This window comes from Nerophis ophidion, linkage group LG17 (assembly GCF_033978795.1).
Source record: "Nerophis ophidion isolate RoL-2023_Sa linkage group LG17, RoL_Noph_v1.0, whole genome shotgun sequence".
Taxonomy (NCBI): Eukaryota; Metazoa; Chordata; class Actinopteri; order Syngnathiformes; family Syngnathidae; genus Nerophis; species Nerophis ophidion.
In genome coordinates, this window is record NC_084627.1 from 34397229 (window position 1) to 34418739 (window position 21511).

Here is a 21511-nt window from a genome sequence, read left to right on the forward strand (position 1 = left end):
TCTAAAAATGCATTTTCCCTTCAATATTGTGACATGATCGGCAAAGTGCGTGCTCTTTCAGTCAATTAGTGCGCGAGGAATATATACATATATACAAACCCCGTTTCCATATGAGTTGGGAAATTGTGTTAGATGTAAAAATTAACGGAATACAATGATTTGCAAATCATTTTCAACCCATATTCAGTTGAATATGCTATAAGGACAACATAATTTATGTTCAAACTGATTAACATTATTTTTTGCAAATAATAATTAACATGACAAAGAAGTTGGGAAAGGTTGTAATAAATACTGATAAAGGTGAGAAATACTTATCAAACATTTATTTGGAACATCCCACAGGGTTGCAGGCAAATTGGGAACAGGTGGGTGCCATGATTGGGTATAAAAGCAGCTTCCATGAAAAGCTAAGTAATTCACAAACAAGGATGGGGCGACGGTCACCAATTTTAAGCAAATTGTCGAACAGTTTTAGAACAACATTTCTCAATGAGCTATTACAAGGAATTTAGGGATTTTACCATCTAATTCCACTTGTAATCACAGTGTTAAAAAGAATGTTAAAATTATAAAACATTCTCATGCATTTTTAATCCATCCATCCATTTTCTACCGCACCTGTTCAAGAAGTTGCGTTAATGGTAAGAAGTCATTTATTTATTATTGGTTAGTGTGGGGCTTGCCCTCCTGGAGGTTCTTCAGAACCCCAAGCACCGACATGAGAGCCAGTTTCAGGGTTACAATATTGTTTTACTTTTCAATAAGTCTCTCAGTTGCTTTCCAGCAATAGTATTTCCAGCCCCAAGCCAGTCTCTCCTCCTGGCTGCTGCTTATAACAGAGCGACAGGTGATAAGATAACAAGGCCCAGGTGGACCATCTACGCACATGTCGCTGCAGGCCCGCAGGCCACGCCCCCTCCACGGTTAGCTTCAGAATATCAATGTTATTACAAAGAATAAGAAACCTATTATACTCTAGAAATGTTGTTCTTACTTAAAAATGCACGTGTTTAGTTGTGTTCAGTGTTGAAAAAAATATAATATGGCTCTTACGGAAATATATTTTAAAATATTTGGCTTTTTGGCTCTCCCCTGTTGTAGATGATGCTAGATATGTAAAAAAAAGAATAAACCACATGATGTTAGTGCACCAGTCGAAAAAATTATAAAACTACATAAATAACATCCTGTAAGTAGATTTTGATATTTTTTTATCTAGATTGATTGAAAATTAGAACCAATGAGTTGACTGATGAACATCATCACATAATTTATTCAGAAAGTGTAAATGATGACAAATAAAGGTAGAATAATATTAACAGCAACATGTAAGTTTAAAAAACAACAACAACAACATTATGATTTGTACATTTTCAGAATGTGCTTGTTCTTTTTTTAAACAGTCTTCCTTGGAACGGTGAAGTTACATGAAGTGCAGGCAGACAGAAAGACTTAGGGAATGGCCTGAGCTGGAGACGCGAAAACACAAACGGGATACAGGCGAACAAATGGCAGCATGGCGTGAAGTTTTCCAGAAGACTCAATATAACCCATGCAACGTACCATGAATGGATTTACGTAAACAAGTTGAAAAACTTCTTCGGGTGTTACCATTTAGTTGTCAATTGTACGGAATATGTACTGTACTGTGCAATCTACTCATAAAAGTTTCAATCAATCAATCAATCACTGCAGGCCAGCTTAAACTGAGGAGACCAAATAGGAACGCTGGTATGCATTAAAAAAAAAGAAATGCGTAGTGGAAATGACCTACTGTAAATACCAACAGTGTCACGGTAAGGTATGACATAATGTAATAATAATGTACAGCATGTACCTTGGAGAGTGGACTTCTACGTTATAGCGTTCTCAGAATCTCCGAATAATTTTTAACCAACAGAATTCCAAGTACACTTCAAACCAGGCAACACCCTGAGACAGAGAGTAGTGCATCCTAAAGACCGGACACCCCACACCCACAAGAACAATCTGGTGTATGCTGTCCAGTGGAATAAGGAATGCACTGATTCGTATATTGGGGAAACAAAACAACCACTAAGCCGACGCATGGCACAGCATAGACGGGCAATCTCTTCAGGCCACGATTCTCTACCTCCACCTCAGGGAGAAACAGCCCTCCTTTGAGAACAAAAATGTACAGATTCTGGACAGGGAGGATGGACGGTACGAAAAAGGAATGTGGTAAGCCATCTATGTTCAATGTTGAAAAACATCCCGGAACAGAGATCTATAACCCGAGACTCCCGAAATTCTGCGCCTCTCCCGAAAATCTCCCGAAATTCAGGCAGAGCTGGAGGCCACGCCCCCTCCATCTTCATGCGGACCTGAGTGAGGACAGCCTGTTTTCCCACAATATAAACAGCGTGTCTGCCCAATGACGTTATAACTGTAGAGTGATCGAGAGCGAGTCCTTGGTTTCTTAAGTGGGTTTATTGTTAGGCAGTCTCATTGACGTCCTCCCAGCGCGGTAACAACACACAACAACAGCAGTCACCTTTTCGTCTACCATAAAGCGGCTCGTCTGCCGTAAACAGCGATGTCGTGACACTCTTAAACAGGACCATACCGCCATCTACTGTAGATGCACCACAACACCTCCAGGCAACTTCAACCCTTTACTAATACCCTCCTCCATTCACATCCCATCTCCCCGGATTGTAAATAACCTAATGTAAATAATCAAATTTATTTCTAATGTATATACTTGTTCTTATGCTATCTGAACTCACTATGTTCTCTGCTCGCTGTACATATCCTAAAAAGTCAGACCTACACTGTTTCAATGTCCATTTCTCTGTTGATGCAATTGTTGATGACTGAAGTACTGATATCAACCAAAGCTCCTCATCCTACCCCCCGGATTGTAAATAATGTAAATAATTCAATGTATATAGTATGATGATTAACTTGTGTGATGACTGTAATATGCTCATAGTATATATTTGTACCATGAATTGATTAACGTGGAACCCGACTTAAACAAGTTGAAAAACTTATTCGGGTGTTACCATTTAGTGGTCAATTGTACGGAATATGTACTGTACTGTGCAATCTACTAATAAAAGTCTCAATCAATCAATCAATCGTGCATATGTAACAATAACATCTACGGCTTTTAGAGAGTACAGTGCACAACTGTGCACACAACAGCTGTAAAAATACTCCTCCCCTCTTAACCACGCCCCCCACCACGCCCCACCCCTGACCACGCCCCCACACCCCACCTCCCGAAACCAGAGGTCTCAAAGTTGGCAAGTATGTCCATCACCCACATACAACACTGTCCTTTCAACCATTGCTAAAAGACTCAGCAATTTATCTTTTACCTTCTTTCCATGTTTCAGTAGTGCGATCTTGAATTTCTTGTTGATGAGCTTACAATAGGGACTGGTGTGGTATTGTTGTTTCTTCTATACAGTGGAATTTGCGTTACAATGGGGTTAATATGTACATCAATTTCTTTTGATTGCAGAAAGTTAACCACTTGTTGCTCTGTTGAGGCAACACCCATTTGATCTGGTTCTACTCTGTTGCCAACTGGTAAGACTAGAAAGTCAATATTTTCCATCATTGTCTGATTATCGTGTTCCGTTTGACCCCAGAAGTCCCAAGCTGAAAGTTCTGCTCTTTGAGTTGTGTTTACTCCTTGTTGCTAAGCAGCCACCAACCAGCGGTTTATCTCTGTTTAACTTTAGCAGCTTGCGGCACTTACAACTTGTTTATTTCAACACATTTTCGAGTTGGAGTTGTCAGCCTGTCGTTGTGATTACATGTGTGATCAGAAACGCTTTGAATCTGTCAAAATCCCGCAGTTTGATCTCTGTGGTCTTCAAGTTACTAAGCAACACTAGAGCTAATGTTGTAGCTGGTTAGCTTCGGTTGCTATGAGCACATTCACTTCGCTTATCAAATCATTGTTTGTCTGCACCATGCTGAGGCAGAATGAGCCACGAATCTTAAAATAATGTCTAAGCGGCCGACATTTATCCATGAAAATATAGGAATGCTATAACGTCGAAGTCCATTCTCCAAGGTACATGCTGTACATTATTATTACATTTGTCATAATTTGCTGTTGGTGGTGAACCCCAAGATGCAGAGATGGCAGGCGTAGCGCAGGAAACATGACTTTAGTGTCAAAATGCAGGGAAAACAGGAACCAGGACACAGGAAAGACGAAACTAGGAAACCAGGATATCAGAAGACAGCAAACAATCATCGAGCCCTGACTGGAGGGCGAGGCAGGCATAAATAACAGCCAGCTTATTGACGATAGGTGTGGCCAGGCTGCCAATCAGCAGCAGGTGAGGGGAAACAGCAAGAAATGGAACTGTCAGGAAATAAACACCAACCAAGGAAACAAAACACTGATGTGAATGTGACAGATTGTCACAACATTATGTCATACCTGTCGATTTTTACAATACTTTGGTCATTTCCACTTCCAGTTTTTTTTTTGTTTTTTTTTATGCATCCGTCTTGTATTCCTAGATACAAGCACTTCTGTAGTGGGCGGGGTTACGAAGTATTCCGCAAGCAAGGAAACAAGGAAGCAGCTGATCAGTCGATCATGTCAACATTTGCACACCAGCTCCTGATCACGGCGCTGCGATAAATAGTCTGGGATAGTGCTTACAATAACAATTTCACTAATATTTGGTTAACATTTAAACCACGAAATGTAAATTGAGTATTGTTGGCAGTTTTTGGATGTTTTTTTTAATTAGGTTTTATGGGCGGAATAGAGGACCTCCCATTTTCTCCACTGTAAGCGGACTTTATTTACGAGTTAGAATGCATTTTTTAAATCGACCTGTCATCATCTCTTTCATAATTATTGCGAATGATAGGCAGAATTCCAAAAAAAGTGCAGTTCCCCTTTAAGGTAAAACAATTTGGCAAAAGACAGCACTTATTTCAAAACACTTAATTTGACTTACAATGCATGCTAATATGCGTTTCAACAGTTTGTAACTTTTATTTTAAATTTTGGAACGACTGTTTATAAAGGGATGGAGAGGGGAACTCTAATTATATAACTCTATATATATATATATATATATATATATATATATATATATATATATATATATATATATATAAAACTCATATTACACATATAACTCGACATTCATTACTTTCCGTCTCCCCTAAAGGGGGGCGGGGGGTGCCCACATATGCGGTCCTCTCCAAGATTTTTCATAGTCATTGTCACCGGCGTCCTACTGGGGTGAGTTTTTCCTTGCCCTTATGTGGGCTTTGTACCGCAGATGTCGTTGTGGCTTGTGCAGCCCTTTGAGACACTAGTGATTTAGGGCTATATAAATAAACATTGATTGATTGATTGATTGATTGATATGTGCTGTAAGATCACATCTATTTATACGATCTGCTTTTTTATTCGTGTCAAATTCCCACATTAAAACTAATAAATAGTTATTGTTCTTTCTTTGTCAGGATTGAGCTGCGAGCTTTAGAAAAAATCCCAGAAGGTGAGGAGTTGACTGTTAGCTACGTGGACTTCCTCAACCTGTCAGCCGAGCGCAAAAAGAAGCTGAAGGAGTGTTTCCACTTTGAGTGCACATGTCAGCACTGCAGCCAGCAGCTCAAGGATGATTTGATGATGATGGCTTCTGCAGACAACAAAGTGAGCGAATGGGCAAAATGATGAAATTTTTTTATTTTAGGAATAATCTTAATTCTTAATCGATTATATATGTGTATATATACTGTGTATGTATATATATATATATATATATATATACTGTGTATATATATATACTGTGTATATATATATATATATATATATATATATATATATATATATATACAAAACCTGTTTCCATATGAGTTGGGAAATTGTGTTGGATGTAAATATAAACGGAATACAATAATTTGCAAATCCTTTTCAACCCATATTCAATTGAATGCACTACAAAGACAACAAATTTGATGTTCAGACTCGTAAAATGTATTTTTTTTGCAAATAATAATTAACTTAGAATTTCATGGCTGCAACACGTGCCAAAGTAGTTGGGAAAGGGCATGTTGACCACTGTGTTACATCACCTTTTCTTTTAACAACACTCAATAAATGTTTGGGAACTGAGGAAACTAATTGTTGAAGCTTTGAAAGTGGAATTTTTTCCCATTTTTGTTTTATGTAGAGCTTCTGTCGTTCAATAGTCCGGGGTCTCCGCTGTCGTATTTTACGCTTCATAATGCACCACACATTTTCGATGGGAGACAGGTCTGGACTGCAGGCGGGCCAGGAAAGTACCCGCACTCTTTTTTTTATGAAGCCACGCTGTTGTAACACGTGGCTTGGCATTGTCTTGCTGAACTAAGCAGGGACGTCCATGAAAAAGACAAAGCTTAGACGGCAGCATATGTTGTTTCTTTCAGCATTAATGGTGCCTTCACAGATGTGTAAGTTACCCAAGCCTTGGGCACTAATGCACCCCCATACCATCACAGATGCTGGCTTTTGAACTTTGCGTTGATTACAGTCTGGATGGTTCGCTTCCCCTTTGGATGACAGGATGTCAAATATTTTCTCACCCAACTCTGTGCCATTTCACCTTTAGTCCTTCTACTGGGAGATTTCAACATTCATGTTGATTCCACCACCTGCAAAACTGCCACTGAATTTCTAGACATTCTCAACTCATTTAATATCACCCAACAAGTTGACTCCCCCACCCACAAAAAAGGACACACCTTTGACTTAATTTGCACCACTGGACTCTCCATCAGCAACCTCACCAGCTTGAACCTCACAGACATCCTCTCAGACCACCTGGCCCTCACCCTGGACATTGACATCCCCATCCCCCTTTATCAAGCAGCAACGTTTCATATCATACCGGAACATAAAATCAATCCACCCCCCCTCTCTTTTCACCCTACTGACTGACTCCACCTCCGATCACACCCTCACTTTGAACGCCTCCCCCACTGAACTGGTAAACTGCTACAACAGCGCACTCTCCTCCTGTTTCAATCAACTCGCCTCCATAAAAAAAAAAACTGTCTCCTACACCCACACCGCCCCCTGGTACACTGATCACCTCCGTCACTTTAAAGCCGAGGGCCGGCAGCTTGAACGGCTCTCAAAGAAAACCGGTCTCACTGTTCACCTGGACATCTACACACTACACCAACAGGAATACAGAAATGCCCTCAACAATGCACGCACTTCCCACTACTCCTCCGTCATACAATCCAGCAGCAACAACCCCAATATACTCTTCTCTACTGTAACCCAACTCCTCAAACCCATGGACACCACCACCACCTCATTCACCACCAGCAAATGTGAAGAATTTGTATCATTTTTTCAATCAAAAATCAACACCATCCATTCTAAACTGGCCGCCTCCTCTCCCACCTCCTCCTCTACCCCCGATCATGCCCACCCAGTGCTCTCTAACCACCCGCTCACTTTCTTCTCCTAAATCACCACAACTGACCTATCCTCCATAACTTCTGGTATGAAAGCCTCCACCTGCATCCTCGACCCTATCCCATTCACTTTAGTCATAGCCTGCCTCCCCTCACTCTCACCTCTCATCACCACTATAATTAACTCCTTCCTATCTACTGGCTCTGTCCCTCCTGCCCTCAAGCTGGCTGCCATCACCCCCATTCTCGACCCCAACTCCCCCAAAAACTACAGGCTCATCTCCAACCTCCCCTTCCTCGCTAAAATTCTTGAACGTGCAGTTGCCTCCCAAATCGAAACCCACATTCACCACAATAACCTATACGAAACGTTACAATCCGGCTTCCGCTCACTCCACAGCACAGAAACTGCCCTCCTCAAGGTCACCAACGACATCCTCCTCTCCGCCGACTCTGGTTCCCTCTCCATCCTCATCCTCCTCGACCTCAGTGCTGCCTTCGACACCATCAACCACTCCATCCTCCTATCACGCCTCCACTCCTCCCTTGGTTTATCTGGCACTGCCCTCTCCTGGATGAAATTCTACCTCTCTGACCGTCAGCAATTCATCTCACCCAACAACTGCACCTCCTCCACTTCTCCAGTCACCCACGGCATCCCCCAGGGCTCAGTACTTGGCCCACTACTCTTCACTATCTACCTCCTACCCCTCGGTCAGATCCTCCGCCACCACGGCCTTTAATTTCCCTGCTATGCCGACGACACACAACTATACCTTTCCACCACGACCATCACCACAGCCACCCACTCCACCCTCACCACCTGCCTCACAGACATAAAAACCTGGATACAAAAAAACTTTCTAAAACTCAACTGTAACAAATCTGAAATAATCATAATGGCCCCGACTCCCTCACTCGCTCCACTCAGGACTTTTCATTAAACATCGACGGCTCCCTTGTCACTACCTCCACCCACATCCGCAATATAGGTGTAATTTTCAACCCTACCCTCTCATTCCTCTCCCACGTAAACCACATCACCAAAACTGCATTCTTCCACCTCAGAAACATTGCCCGTCTCCGGCCCTCCCTCACATCCTCCGCTGCCGAAATCCTCATCCACGCCTTCATCTCATCCCGGATAGATTACTGCAACAGCATCCTCTACGGCAGGGGTCGGCAACCCGCGGCTCCGGAGCTGCATACGGCTCTTTGGCAGCTCTGATGCGGCTCAGCTGCACATTCGCCGACCCCCCAGATTGTTGCGGGGAGATTCCGGAATTCAATGCGTCTCCCGGACATCACCCGGAGTCAGCGTTCTCCAATTTTCACTTGGACTACAATATTAAGGGCGTCCTCTTGAACGTCATCGCGCCCGCCATTCACGGAATGCTATTTGCGTACGCTTGAACGTCATCACGTCCGCCATTCATGGAATCCTATTTGCGTGCCGACCGGACACATGCATTTCACTGCTTTTATCGGCACATGTATGAGATTGCAAGGCATACTGAGTGACCAAGAGTACACTGACGGTTGTGATATAAACAACTTTAACACTCCTACTAATATGCGCCACAACATAAACGCAACACAACAAATACCCCGAATCCTTTGCATCCATGACAATTACCTGACTATGTTATACACCCCGCAAGCTCCCCCCCCCCCCATCCCCCCCGCCGCGTGGTTGAGGTTGTACCGATTTGTTGTGGTGAAGAAGGAGCTGAGCCGGAAGGCAAAGCTCTCAATTTACCGGTCAATCTACTGTGATGTTATGAGCTAGAGAATAATAGAACAACACTACCCAGCATGCGACGGGAGTGACGAGCATGCGCAGTGGGGAGTTGTATCGATCCGTTGTAGTGAAGAATGAGCTGAGCCGGAAGGCAAAGCTCTCAATTTACCGGTCGATCGACATTCCCATCCTCACCTATGGTCATGAGCTGAGAGTTATGGCTGAAAGGACAAGATCACGGGTACAAGCGGCCGAAATGAGTTTCCTCCGCCGGGTCGCGGGGCTCTCCCTTAGAGATAGGGTGAGAAGCTCTGTCATCCAGGGGGAGCTCAGAGTAAAGCGGCTGCTCCTCCACATCGAGAGGAGCCAGATGAGGTGGTCCGGGCATCTGGTCAGGATGCCACCCGGAAGCCTCCCGACCAGTAGCACGGGGAAGACCCAGGACACTTTGGGAAGACTATGTCTACCGGGTGGCCTGGGAACGCCTCAGAATTCCCCGGGAAGAGCTGGAATTAGTGGCTGGGGAAAGGAAAGTCTGGGCATCCCTGCTTAGGCTGCAGCCCCCGTGACTTCACCTCGGATAGGGGGAAGAAGATGAATGGATGGAAGTTGAAAACTGTTGTATACATCCAGCGCGTCCTCACCTATGATGTGCAGGAAGATTCTACCTTATCGTCCTCTTCACTGCAACCATTTGCAGCCATGTAGATGTTAAATCTCTGCTTAAACCTTTTCCAGTTATTAGCCAGGGTTCCCGTTAGCTGCGTAGTTGTGGGTGGACTTAGCTTTAACCATGTTACCTATATTTGTTGTCTATTACAAGGAGAATCGAACAGCTTTCAGCAACACAGGAACGGATTATTGCTCACTCAGCACATGAAAACTTCTACTAGCTTGTAACTCCGCTTACAATTGTTGTATACTTGGTGGTGGTGTGATGGGTGATGAGCCAAGAAGAAGCCAACGAGGAATCGTCGTACAAAAAGCCTTGTTTGTTTCAGCGAGCCTCAGACTGGAAATGCTGTTTCCAGGAGAAAGAGTATGGGCCCGATTACTCTACTCCTGTCTTCTTGGACAACTGTCCTTAAATACCTTTTACACGAAGACAGTTACAGTTGTGATCAAAATTATTCAACCCCCACACAATTTTGGCATTTTAGCAAGTTGGACATTTATTCCGTATTTTGTTTATAGTCATATCAAATAAAGATGTGTCAAATAGACAAATGCAACTTGAATTGTAACACTGTATTTTACAAAACACCAAAAAAGGACATTTTTCTTAATATCTCATTGACAAAATGATTCAACCCCCTAGTTACATGCATCTTTAGTACTTAGTAGAACACCCTTTGGCAGTAATGACATCCTTCAAAGGTGATACATAACCGGATACAAGCTTCTTGCAACCATCTACAGGTATTTTAGCCCATTCCTCTTGGGCAAAGGCCTCCAGTTCATTCATATTCTTGGGCTTGCGTGCTGCAACTGCCTTCTTCAAGTCCCACCACATGTTTTCTATAGGATTTAGGTCTGGCGACTGTGAAGGCCACTCCAGAGTCTTCCAGCCCTTCTTCTGCAACCACTCTGATGTTGATTTGGAGATATGCTTGGGATCGTTGTCCTGTTGGAAGGTCCAACGTCTCCCAAGCCTCAGCTTCGTTACTGACTTCATGACATTTGCAGCTAATATATCCTGGTAGGAAATAGAATTCATAATGCCTTGAACGCGCTGGAGATTCCCGGTACCTGAGGCAGAAAAACAGCCCCAGAGCATGATTGACCCCCCACCATGCTTAACAGTAGGCAAGGTGTGCTTCTCTTTGTAAGCTTCATTTTTTCTCCTCCAGACATAACGTTGATTCATAGGCCCAAAGAGTTCCACTTTTGTCTCATCACTCCATAGAACAGTTTCCCAAAACCTTTGGGGTTTGTCCAGGTGATTTTTGGCATACTGGAGTCTATTTTTCTTGTGCCTGGTAGTCAGAAGTGGGGTGTGCCTGGGAGTTCTGGCATGGAGGCCTTCATCTCGTAGTGCGCCTTATTGTCTGGGACGAAACCTGCGTTCCCCCCTCTGCAATGTCCTGTTGTAGTTCCTCAGCTGTTACCCGGGGGTTTTTCACCACTGTACGCTTCAAATACCGGACAGCAGTTTCACACAGCATCCTCTTTCTACCACGCCCAGGTAGTGTTTCCACTGTGCCTTTAGCTTTAACCTTGCGAATTATGCTCCCAACTGTGTCTCTTGGAATGTGTAATGTCTTTGCTATTTTCTTATATCCTTATCCTTTCTTATGAAGAGAAAGTACGTCCTCTCTTGACTTCTTTGACCACTCCCTGGGCTTCACCATGTTGCAAATACACCATTGACCATCTATAGTCTTTTTCAATCAGTTTAATTGTTGCTCGTTATGGTTCTAATCACATCTACAGGTGTTTTCAACACTTGATTGAAAAGACCTCATTCAAATTTTGTTCTTAAGAGTTATGATCTTCAAGGGTTTGAATAATTTTGGCAATGAGATATTAAGAAAATTTTCCTTTTTTGGTATTTTGTAAAATACAGTGTTAAAATTTAAGTTGCATTTGTTTATTTGACACATCTTTATTTGATATGACTCTAAACAAAATAAGGAATAAATGTCCAACTTGCTAAAACACCAAAATTGTGTGGGGGTTGAATAATTTTGATCATAACTGTACTTAGTTACTCAGTTGTTTTTTCTAGCCTTGGGGCCGGCCAGTTTGTTTGTACGAATGCAGACAACACCTTGGCGTTGTCCCTTTGCTCAATGGAGTCGGATGACCTCCCACCCCTGATCTCTACTCCTACTGGTGGGGCCTCTTACCAGATGTCGTTACTACTAAAATCCAACTGCTGCTATCTTTTGAGTTCTCCAATGTCCTGGGGGAAAAAACAAGCACTCTCTTTGTTTGACATCTGGACCTGAACCTATGTAAGGGTTATCTATTTTCTTAATAGAATAAACCCCTAAAATATTCTGTGTCCAAATACAAATGCATGCTAGTAAACAATCATAAGAAAATTGTACACGGTATAATTCACCTCACACTATTCCCAGGCTTCCGGTCATCTTTCGTGCTGTGTATTCTGCGTAATGTAATTACAGTGATTATCACTGATGGTGGCTATCAATTTTAATTGATTATACTGGTATTTCCGGAACATTTTCTAACACCTTCATGCTCGTATGTCTCTCGCAGCCGTCTACTGAGAAACTGAAAGAGATGACTGCCTTCAGTAAAGACTGTCTGGAGAAGATCGAGAAATCCCGCAATGAGAGAAATTTCAACGAGGTACATTTCCTTTTTTGCATTGAACACAATCTTCTGTCTGGGTCTTGACTGGCCACGTCTGTTTTAAGGTGGTGAAGCTGTGTCGCGAGTGTTTGTATCAACAGGAGAACGTCCTCGCTGACACTCACCTGTGCAAACTGCGCGTGCTCAGTGTACTCAGCGAGGCGCTTTCATACCAACGCTCGTACTCTGAGGCGGCGGAATACGCTCAGAGGATGGTGAACGCCTACACGTAAGTTATCCAACTTATCAATTACATTTCTGAGTTTTGTGGCTGATTTGAACACAAAGGTTATCTCAAACTGGAACGATATTAAGCACGTTAAGACCATTCACACTCCTTGTACATCAGGGCCACATACTGAAAAAATTGTGAGTATTCAAAAGGGGCCTATGATGGTCTTATTCTACATTCAAAACACTTCCTTGTGGTCTAGATCATGGGTGTCAAACTCTGGCAATATCAAATTAACATTACATTTGGCCCGCCGTGTAATATCAAATTAACATTAGTGCTGGCCCACCGGTATTATACAGCCGCATTCACCGCTAATACTCATACTTAACAACCCTCCCGATTTTCCCGGGAGACTCCCGAAGTTCAGTGCCCCTACCGAGAATCTCCCGGGGCAACCATTCTCCCGAATTTCTACCGATTCCCACCCGGACAACATTATTGGGGGCGTGCCTCAAAGGCCCTGCCTTAAAGCGTTCTCTACAACCTGTCGTCACGTCCGTTTATACTCCATACGAACAGAGTGCCGGCCTAATTACTTAATAAAAGCGGCTTTTAAACACACACATGAGTGAATGCAATGCATACTTGGTCAACAGCCATACAGGTCACACTGAGGGTGAACGTATAAACAACTTTAACACTGTTACAAATATGTGCCACACTGTGAACCCACACCAAACAAGAATGACAAACACATTTCGGGAGAACATGTGCACCACAACACAAACAAAATACCCAGAACCCTTTGCCGCACTAACTCTTCCGGGACGCTACAATATACACCCTCCGCTACCCCCACTATTAAGATTTTGCATTATTAAGTTATATAAGCGTTGCTTGTTCCATATGTAGTGATAAAGCAAATCGGTGTAGCAAACTGAGCAATAATTAATGTTTTTTCATGCACTTTCTTTTGCTACTTCAAGGCTTGAATGCTTGAGTCCTTCATTATTGTTATTTTATTTTCAAATTTTTTTATCAGCCTGTGGAAAAAGTTTATTTTTATATTTACCTCAGAAGGCAGCAAATATTTAAATATTATTTGATATGCCATTGATATGTTTTATTATTATTAATGGAAACTCCAGTTTGCATGTCACTATAAAGTCATATAAGCCTTGCTTGTTCAATATTCAATGCAAAACTTTTTTGGATCCCTATTAAAAGGTTAATTTGTTCAACCTTGCCCCGCCGCTTTGTTCAGTTTTAAATTTTGGCCCACTCTATATTTGTGTTTGACACTTCTGGTCTAGATAATGTGTATTGGCTATGCCTTGATGCAAAATTTGTGTGAATTTTGCTCCATATTCACTTTCATAACCCATTTTTTGAGTCTGTCTGCAAGATGTTCGATTCTGGCGGCGTTCACAGATTGCAAATCAAACCATGTCCCACTTTCCATTATTTTTTTTCATTCCAGACATGATCGAAAATAAACTTCATAAACATTATTGATTCAATATGTCCCGTCGATCGATTCAGACTGACAAAAGCTGTTTAAGCAGCGTTTATGTCTCTGCATGTCACAGGTTGGTGTTATATGCGTGCCAAGATTACATAAAATAATGCTTTTCTTCTGCCTTTTTTTGTATTTTCCCATAGCCTAAACATGTTCTGGCTAAGAGCTTGACTGTTGTCTGAATAAGTGACGTCACAGCGTAGCCAGACTGCAAAACCCCATGGACAAAGGCATCTTGGGGCGTTATAACTCGGTTGGTAGAGCAGTCGTGCCAGCAATTTGAGGGATGCAGGTTCGATCCTCGCTTCCGCCATCCTAGTCACTGCCGTTGTGTCCTTGGGCAAGACACTTTACCCACCTGCTCCCAGTGCCACCGACACTGGTTTAAATGTAAACATTAGATATTGGGTTTCACTATGTAAAGCGCTTTGAGTCACTAGAGAAAAAGCGCTATATAAATATAATTCACTTCACTTCAACTAAAATGGCATACCAAAATGCATGAACTTTATTATTTGATGCTTTGGGATTGTTTAACCCGAGTATTCAACATTGAAACAACATTTATAGGTCTATCCATCCATCCATTTCCTACCGCTTATCCCTTTCGAAGTTGCGGGGGGTGCTGGAGCCTATCTCAGCTGCATTGGGCGGAAGGCGGTGTACACCCTGGACAAGTCGCCACCTCATCGCAGGGCCAACTCAGATAGACAGACAACATTCACACACTAGGGCCAATTTAATGTTGCCAATCAACCTATCCCCAGGTGCATGTCTTTGGAAGTGGGAGTAAGCCAGAGTACTGGGAGGGAACCCACGCATTCACGGGGAGGACATGAAAACTTCACACAGAAAGACCCCGAGCCCAGGGATCGAACCCAGGACCTTCTTATTTATAGGTCCAAAAATCTAAATCCATGGTAGGTTTCATTTAAGTAAATGTTATGATAGGCTTGAACCATTTGCACTAGGTTCTGCGAATCTATGGGTGTCCCACGAATCGATTCAATATCGATTCTTGGGGTCACGATTCGATTAAAAAGCGCTTTTTTTTTTTTTCAATTCAACACGATTCTCGATTCAAAAACGATTTTTTCCCGATTTGAAAGGATTCTATATTCATTCAATACATAGGATCTCAGGGTGGACTAGAAGTACAAAGTAATACGTGGCTGCTGCTCCTCTCCCTCAACCCAAATGAAACTTAAAACCTATGTCTTCTGCTTTGAACATATCGTTATTTGGCACCCTTTGTCCCCCATAATGTCTCTGTCAAACACGAGAAAACTTAACCCTTTTGAGTAGTTTTTACCTCTGTTTTTTACGGTTTGTTGAGTTAGCACTGCATCAATAAGTGGACTTGGCAAAGAAGGTATTTGCTTCCTTGAAGAGGTTAAATGTTTTGGGGTTTTTTTGTTCCATCCCAAAAGACTGACTAAAAGTTTAATCCTGGCTTTGTAGATATCCTGAGACAATTCTTCTTTATTGTGTTCTTCATTGTGTTTTTGAAACTGCATCAATTTCCTTAGAATTTTCAACAGACTTGAAGTGTTTTGTCCAGAGGATTATTTGTAATTTGTACGTTTTCAGAATGTGCTTGTTCTATTTTTGGCAAAAGTAAAACAAAGTAAACAACCAGGAGTTGTCTTTATAAGTTATCATGCCATGAGTTTACCATTCCGGCAAACCTGGGAATAGATTTTCCTCCATGATCCTCCTGAGCTAAAATGAGTTTGACATCTCTGATCTAGGTAATATTCCGCCAGTTTTCCCTCTTTGAGCCGGAAAAGCTTTATAAAGTATTTTTATTAACATATATATGAAATTGAAAATAAATATCAACTATCAATGAATAAAAACATAATATAAAAGCAACAACTGATCAGTTTAGCTCGGTTGGTAGAGTGGCCGTGCCAGCAACTTGAGGGTTGCAGGTTCGATTCCCGCTTCCGCCATCCTAGTACCTGCCATTGTGTCCTTGGGCAAGACACTTTACCCACCTGCTCCCAGTGCCACCCACACTGGTTTGAATGTAACTTAGATATTGGGTTTCACTGTGTAAAGCGCTTTGAGTCACTAGAGAAAAAGCGCTATATAAATATAATTCACTTCACTTCACAAATTATAAGCCTATTTTATACCTCAAGCTGGTTAAGCCCAGCATCCTGTTGCCTATGGTTGTAACCGATTCTTTCAAAAATAAAGATAAAGAATATCCATCCATCCATCCATTTTCTACCGCTTATTCCCTTTCGGGACCGCAGGGGGCGCTGGCGCCTATCTCAGCTACAATCGGGCGGAAGGCCGCGTACACCCTGGACAAGTCGCCACCTCATCGCAGGGCCAACACAGATAGACAGACAACATTCACACTCACATTCACACACTAGGGCCAATTTAGTGTTGCAAATCAACCTATCCCCAGGTGCATGTCTTTGGAAGTGGGAGGAAGCCGAGGGAACCCACGCATTCACGGGGAGGACATGCAAACTCCACACAGAAAGATGCCGAGCCTGGATTTGAACCCAGGACTGCAGGAACTTCGTATTGTGAGGCAGACGCACTAACCCCTCTGCCACCGTGAAGCCTAAAGATAAAGAATAGTACAATTATTTATATATATATATATATATATATATATATATGTAGGTGTGGGAAAAAATCACAAGACTACTTCATCTCTACAGATCTGTTTCATGAGGGGTTCCCTCAATCATCAGGAGATTTTAATGGAAGCATTCACATACAATGGTTTATATAGAGCACAGAGTGGGTGGGTACAAGCAGGCGTAGGGTGTGGTGATTGGCTCATGTGTTACCTAGGAGGTGTTTCCGTCTGTGGCGGCATGTTGAAATGATTTCACTGCGCTTGTTGAGGGATGATAGCTCTGGATGATATATAATAAACAGTTTCTCTTTTAAGCATAAGTTGCATCTTTTATTACCACTGTTGTAAGGTGTGCTGGATGCAAGAATTTGCCATGTTATTGAATATTCAACATTATTGTCTTTGAGGTTCCAAATGTGTTTGCTGAGTTCGGTAGAATTCTGCAAAGTCTGGTTTCTAAAGGAGGCGTTGTGATTATTCCATCTTGTTTTGAACGCTCCTTCGGTTAATCCTACGTACGTGTCGGATGTGTTAATGTCCTTGCGTATTACCTTTGCTTGGTAAACGACTGATGTCTGTAAGCACCTTCCGTTGAGAGGGCAATCAGGTTTCTTGCGACAGTTACATTCATTATTGGTTTCAGAGTCGTTTAGTCTGGGGGTAGGCAGTCCTTTTGCAATTGCTTTGTTGTGGTTTGAAAGGATTTGTTGCATGTTATTCATACAGCTGTAGCTCAATTTAATGTTGTTCTTGTTGAATATTTTTCTTAGGGTGTTGCCTTTGGGGAAGTGTTTGTCGATCAGAGTGAGGAACTTGCGGCCGATGTTGGTTGAGACGTCTTTGCTGAATGGCGGATTGTACCAGATGATGTTGTTACGTTTTCTGCTCTTTTTTGGTTGGTTTCCTGGGGTGGGTTCATAGGTGAGGGTGAAGTTGTATCCGCTTTCATCAAGTGCTTTCTGGTACGCGGGGGTTGCTTGGTCGAATTCAGCTTTGCTGGATGACAGCATCGATAGCCTTTTATTAATTCCGGTAGGTATTCTTTTCGTGGTGGTGGGTGGGTGGTTGCTGTCGTGGTGCACGTATTGGAGTGTTGTGTTGGGTTTCGTGAATGGTTGGTAGCTGTTATTTCTCAGGTTGAAAGTGACGTCGAGGAAGTTGACGGTTTGCTTGTTGGCTTCAATCGTGATCCGTAGGCCGTTTTCTTTGAAGATTTGGCATATGCGCTTCTTGGTGTTCTCGCTGCTCCTTGGCGAGGCGCGGCACACTGCCAGTCCGTCATCACGGTAAATACCAAGGTTCAGGTTGAGGCTAGCAAGCTGGGAGAGGAGGAAACTCCCAACGAGTTCGCACGTTTCTGCTCCGTCAAAACTCCCCATAGTAACGTCAAATGTTGAATTGTTCTTTTTTTGCCATGGTGTACTGTTGTGGATGAGTATGGAGTTCTTTGCGTGGATGATGATGTTTCTTTCGTTGCCTGTGATTGAGTCGTAGTCCGAGGCGAAGTTTAGTGCTTGGGTCAGTAGGTCTTGCGTGATGGAAGGGTAAAATTCTTCGATGTCGAAGGAGATAAAGTTGTGTTGTTGTTTGTCTTGGATGTTGTTGAACCATTTGATTACTGCTGCTGTATTTCTCCATTGGTTGAGTGGTGTTTTGTCCTTGATTTTTGCGTTGATTCTGTCCAGGATTATTTTGCTGATTTTTCCTATTTCGGATTTAGTTGGGTTTATTAGTCGGCATGTTGGGTTATTTGCGAAGTTGGGTTTGTGGTCCTTCAGTGTGATGAAGGCTTCTTTGTTGGCTGTGGCGTCCACCCTGTCCTCAATGTCCAGTTCGGTTGCGATCCGCTTGTTTTCCAGGTGGATGTTCTGTAAAGTGTTGGGTTGCGCTTTCTTGTATGATTTGGTGATGCTTTTGTCCAGTAAAGAGTTATGTTCTGGTATGTCCATTCTGTAGAAGTTTGTGGTTTTATCGGCGGCTATGATGAGGTTGCTTACTTTCTTGATGCGCTCCGTGTCATTTTTCAGCTTGGTGAGGAATGGGTTGCGGGCTGGCTTAAATTTGACTGATTGTATCATTTTGAGCATGTCGTTCTCAAAGTCCTTTAATTCCTTGACTGTGGGTGGGTTCTTGGTAGATTTGAATCCGTAAGTTTCCTTTTGCGTTCCTTTTGTTTCAGGGTGGAGGAAAAAGTGTGCTTTCCACCGCATCCTTCTTAGGAAGTGTTCCGTCTTTTCTATGAGTCTTTGCTTGTAGTCCTTCTGCGCGGGTATGGGAATGTTCTTTGTGGAGTAGTCGATGCTGAACTTTTCCATTTCGGATCGTCGTACAGTGCTCAACAAATGTCAATTTGGAGCGGAATATGTCTTGATTGGATTATCCGGAGAATAGTGCTCGATACCGTGGTAGAGCGCAATATGTAGGTGTGGGAAAAAATCACAAGACTACTTCATCTCTACAGATCTGTTTCATGAGGGGTTCCCTCAATCATCAGGAGATTTTAATGGAAGCATTCACATACAATGGTTTATATAGAGCACAGAGTGGGTGGGTACAAGCAGGCGTAGGGTGTGGTGATTGGCTCATGTGTTACCTAGGAGGTGTTTCCGCCTGTGGCGGCATGTTGAAATGATTTCACTGCGCTTGTTGAGGGATGATAGCTCTGGATGATATATAATAAACAGTTTCTCTTTTAAGCATAAGTTGCATCTTTTATTACCACTGTTGTAAGGTGTGCTGGATGCAAGAATTTGCCATGTTATTGAATATTCAACATTATTGTCTTTGAGGTTCCAAATGTGTTTGCTGAGTTCGGTAGAGTTCTGCAAAGTCTGGTTTCTAAAGGAGGCGTTGTGATTATTCCATCTTGTTTTGAACGCTCCTTCGGTTAATCCTACGTACGTGTCGGATGTGTTAATGTCCTTGCGTATACGCACGTACGTAGGATTAACCGAAGGAGCGTTCAAAACAAGATGGAATAATCACAACGCCTCCTTTAGAAACCAGACTTTGCAGAATTCTACCGAACTCAGCAAACACATTTGGAACCTCAAAGACAATAATGTTGAATATTCAATAACATGGCAAATTCTTGCATCCAGCACACCTTACAACAGTGGTAATAAAAGATGCAACTTATGCTTAAAAGAGAAACTGTTTATTATATATCATCCAGAGCTATCATCCCTCAACAAGCGCAGTGAAATCATTTCAACATGCCGCCACAGGCGGAAACACCTCCTAGGTAACACATGAGCCAATCACCACACCCTACGCCTGCTTGTACCCACCCACTCTGTGCTCTATATAAACCATTGTATGTGAATGCTTCCATTAAAATCTCCTGATGATTGAGGGAACCCCTCATGAAACAGATCTGTAGAGATGAAGTAGTCTTGTGATTTTTTCCCACACCTACATATTGCGCTCTACCACGGTATCGAGCACTATTCTCCGGATAATCCAATCAAGACATATATATACTGTATATATATATATATATATATATATATATATATATATATATATATATATATATATATATATATATATACTGTATGTATATAGCTTTTAGTAGCAAGCTACTTTTGCCGTGTTGCTTATAGTGCAGCTTGCTACAATTCACTGGAAATAGCTTCCCCTGTAGCTTAGCTACATGTAATAGAAAGTAACTTGTTGCTTAATTTACTACATTTTTCAAGTAGCTTGCACATCACTAAGTATTGATGCCTACATTTTGTCACGAGGGGGAGTCGCTGCTCACTGGGGGGTTGTTCTCCCGGGATGCAGAACGGACAACTACGGACAAACCGTAAAGGTAGGAGTATGATTTATTGTCACAAATCATACCTTAAACCAAAAAACAGAAAACAAGAAAAAGGTGAGCGTGCCGTTCGCACGAGAAGCTAAAGAACTAACAACTTAACACTGGAATCATGAAATAGGAAACTAACTAGCTGTGGCATCAACAAACAAGACTTACGTGGACCAGGCATGAAGCGAACAAAGATGCCAGGCCGACGGACTGGCAAAAATAGGCTTAAATAATGCCTCTGATTAGTGCTCGGGTAGCAGGTGACCGTCCCAACCCTAACCAGAGACAGGTGAACATAATGAGCAACCACGGCAACTAAAACAAACTCAGGAGGTGCACAAACAAGAACTAAAGGAGTCCAAAACTAACAGAAAACAGAAAAACATGATCCGGACCAAGGATCATGACACATTTGTTTTATTACTCAACATTGCAACTTTTTCTAAATTACATTTAACCTTCAAGCTTTTTTATTTCACTTTTGTTATGTTTTTGTTTATTTTGATACTATTTTTAAAATGTGCCGTGGGCCTTTAAAACATTAGCTATGTGACCATAAGTGAGGATGGGAACGTAGATCGACTGGTAAATTGAGAGCTTTGCCTTCCGGCTCAGCTCCTTCTTCACCACAACGGATCGATACAGCGTCCGCTTTACTGAAGACGCCGCACCGATCCGCCTGTTGATCCCACGATCCACTCTTCCCTCACTCGTGAACAAGACTCCAAGGTACATGACACATTTTCATGAAGGTGAATTAGTCCCTCCCTTCTTTTTTGTTATCTTAATGAGCAATTCGTAAAAACAGTGATTACGGCATGTAAATTAAAGTAAAAAAATAAAATAAAATAAAATAAATCCAAAAGCATCAATACCTCAGCTAGTGTGAAAGTCACTGCACGTCA

The 21511-nt window shown here is 42.3% G+C and overlaps 1 protein-coding gene across 1 annotated transcript in view; it reads left to right on the forward strand.

The window, feature by feature from the left end:
* Positions 1 to 21511, forward strand: part of smyd1a (SET and MYND domain containing 1a) — a 54515-nt gene that overhangs the window by 23737 nt on the left and 9267 nt on the right. Inside the window, exons 6-8 of the mRNA XM_061876795.1 lie at positions 5482 to 5671; positions 12395 to 12487; positions 12556 to 12719. Of these exons, the coding sequence (XP_061732779.1) occupies positions 5482 to 5671; positions 12395 to 12487; positions 12556 to 12719 (447 nt within the window). The remainder of the gene's footprint in view (positions 1 to 5481; positions 5672 to 12394; positions 12488 to 12555; positions 12720 to 21511) is intronic.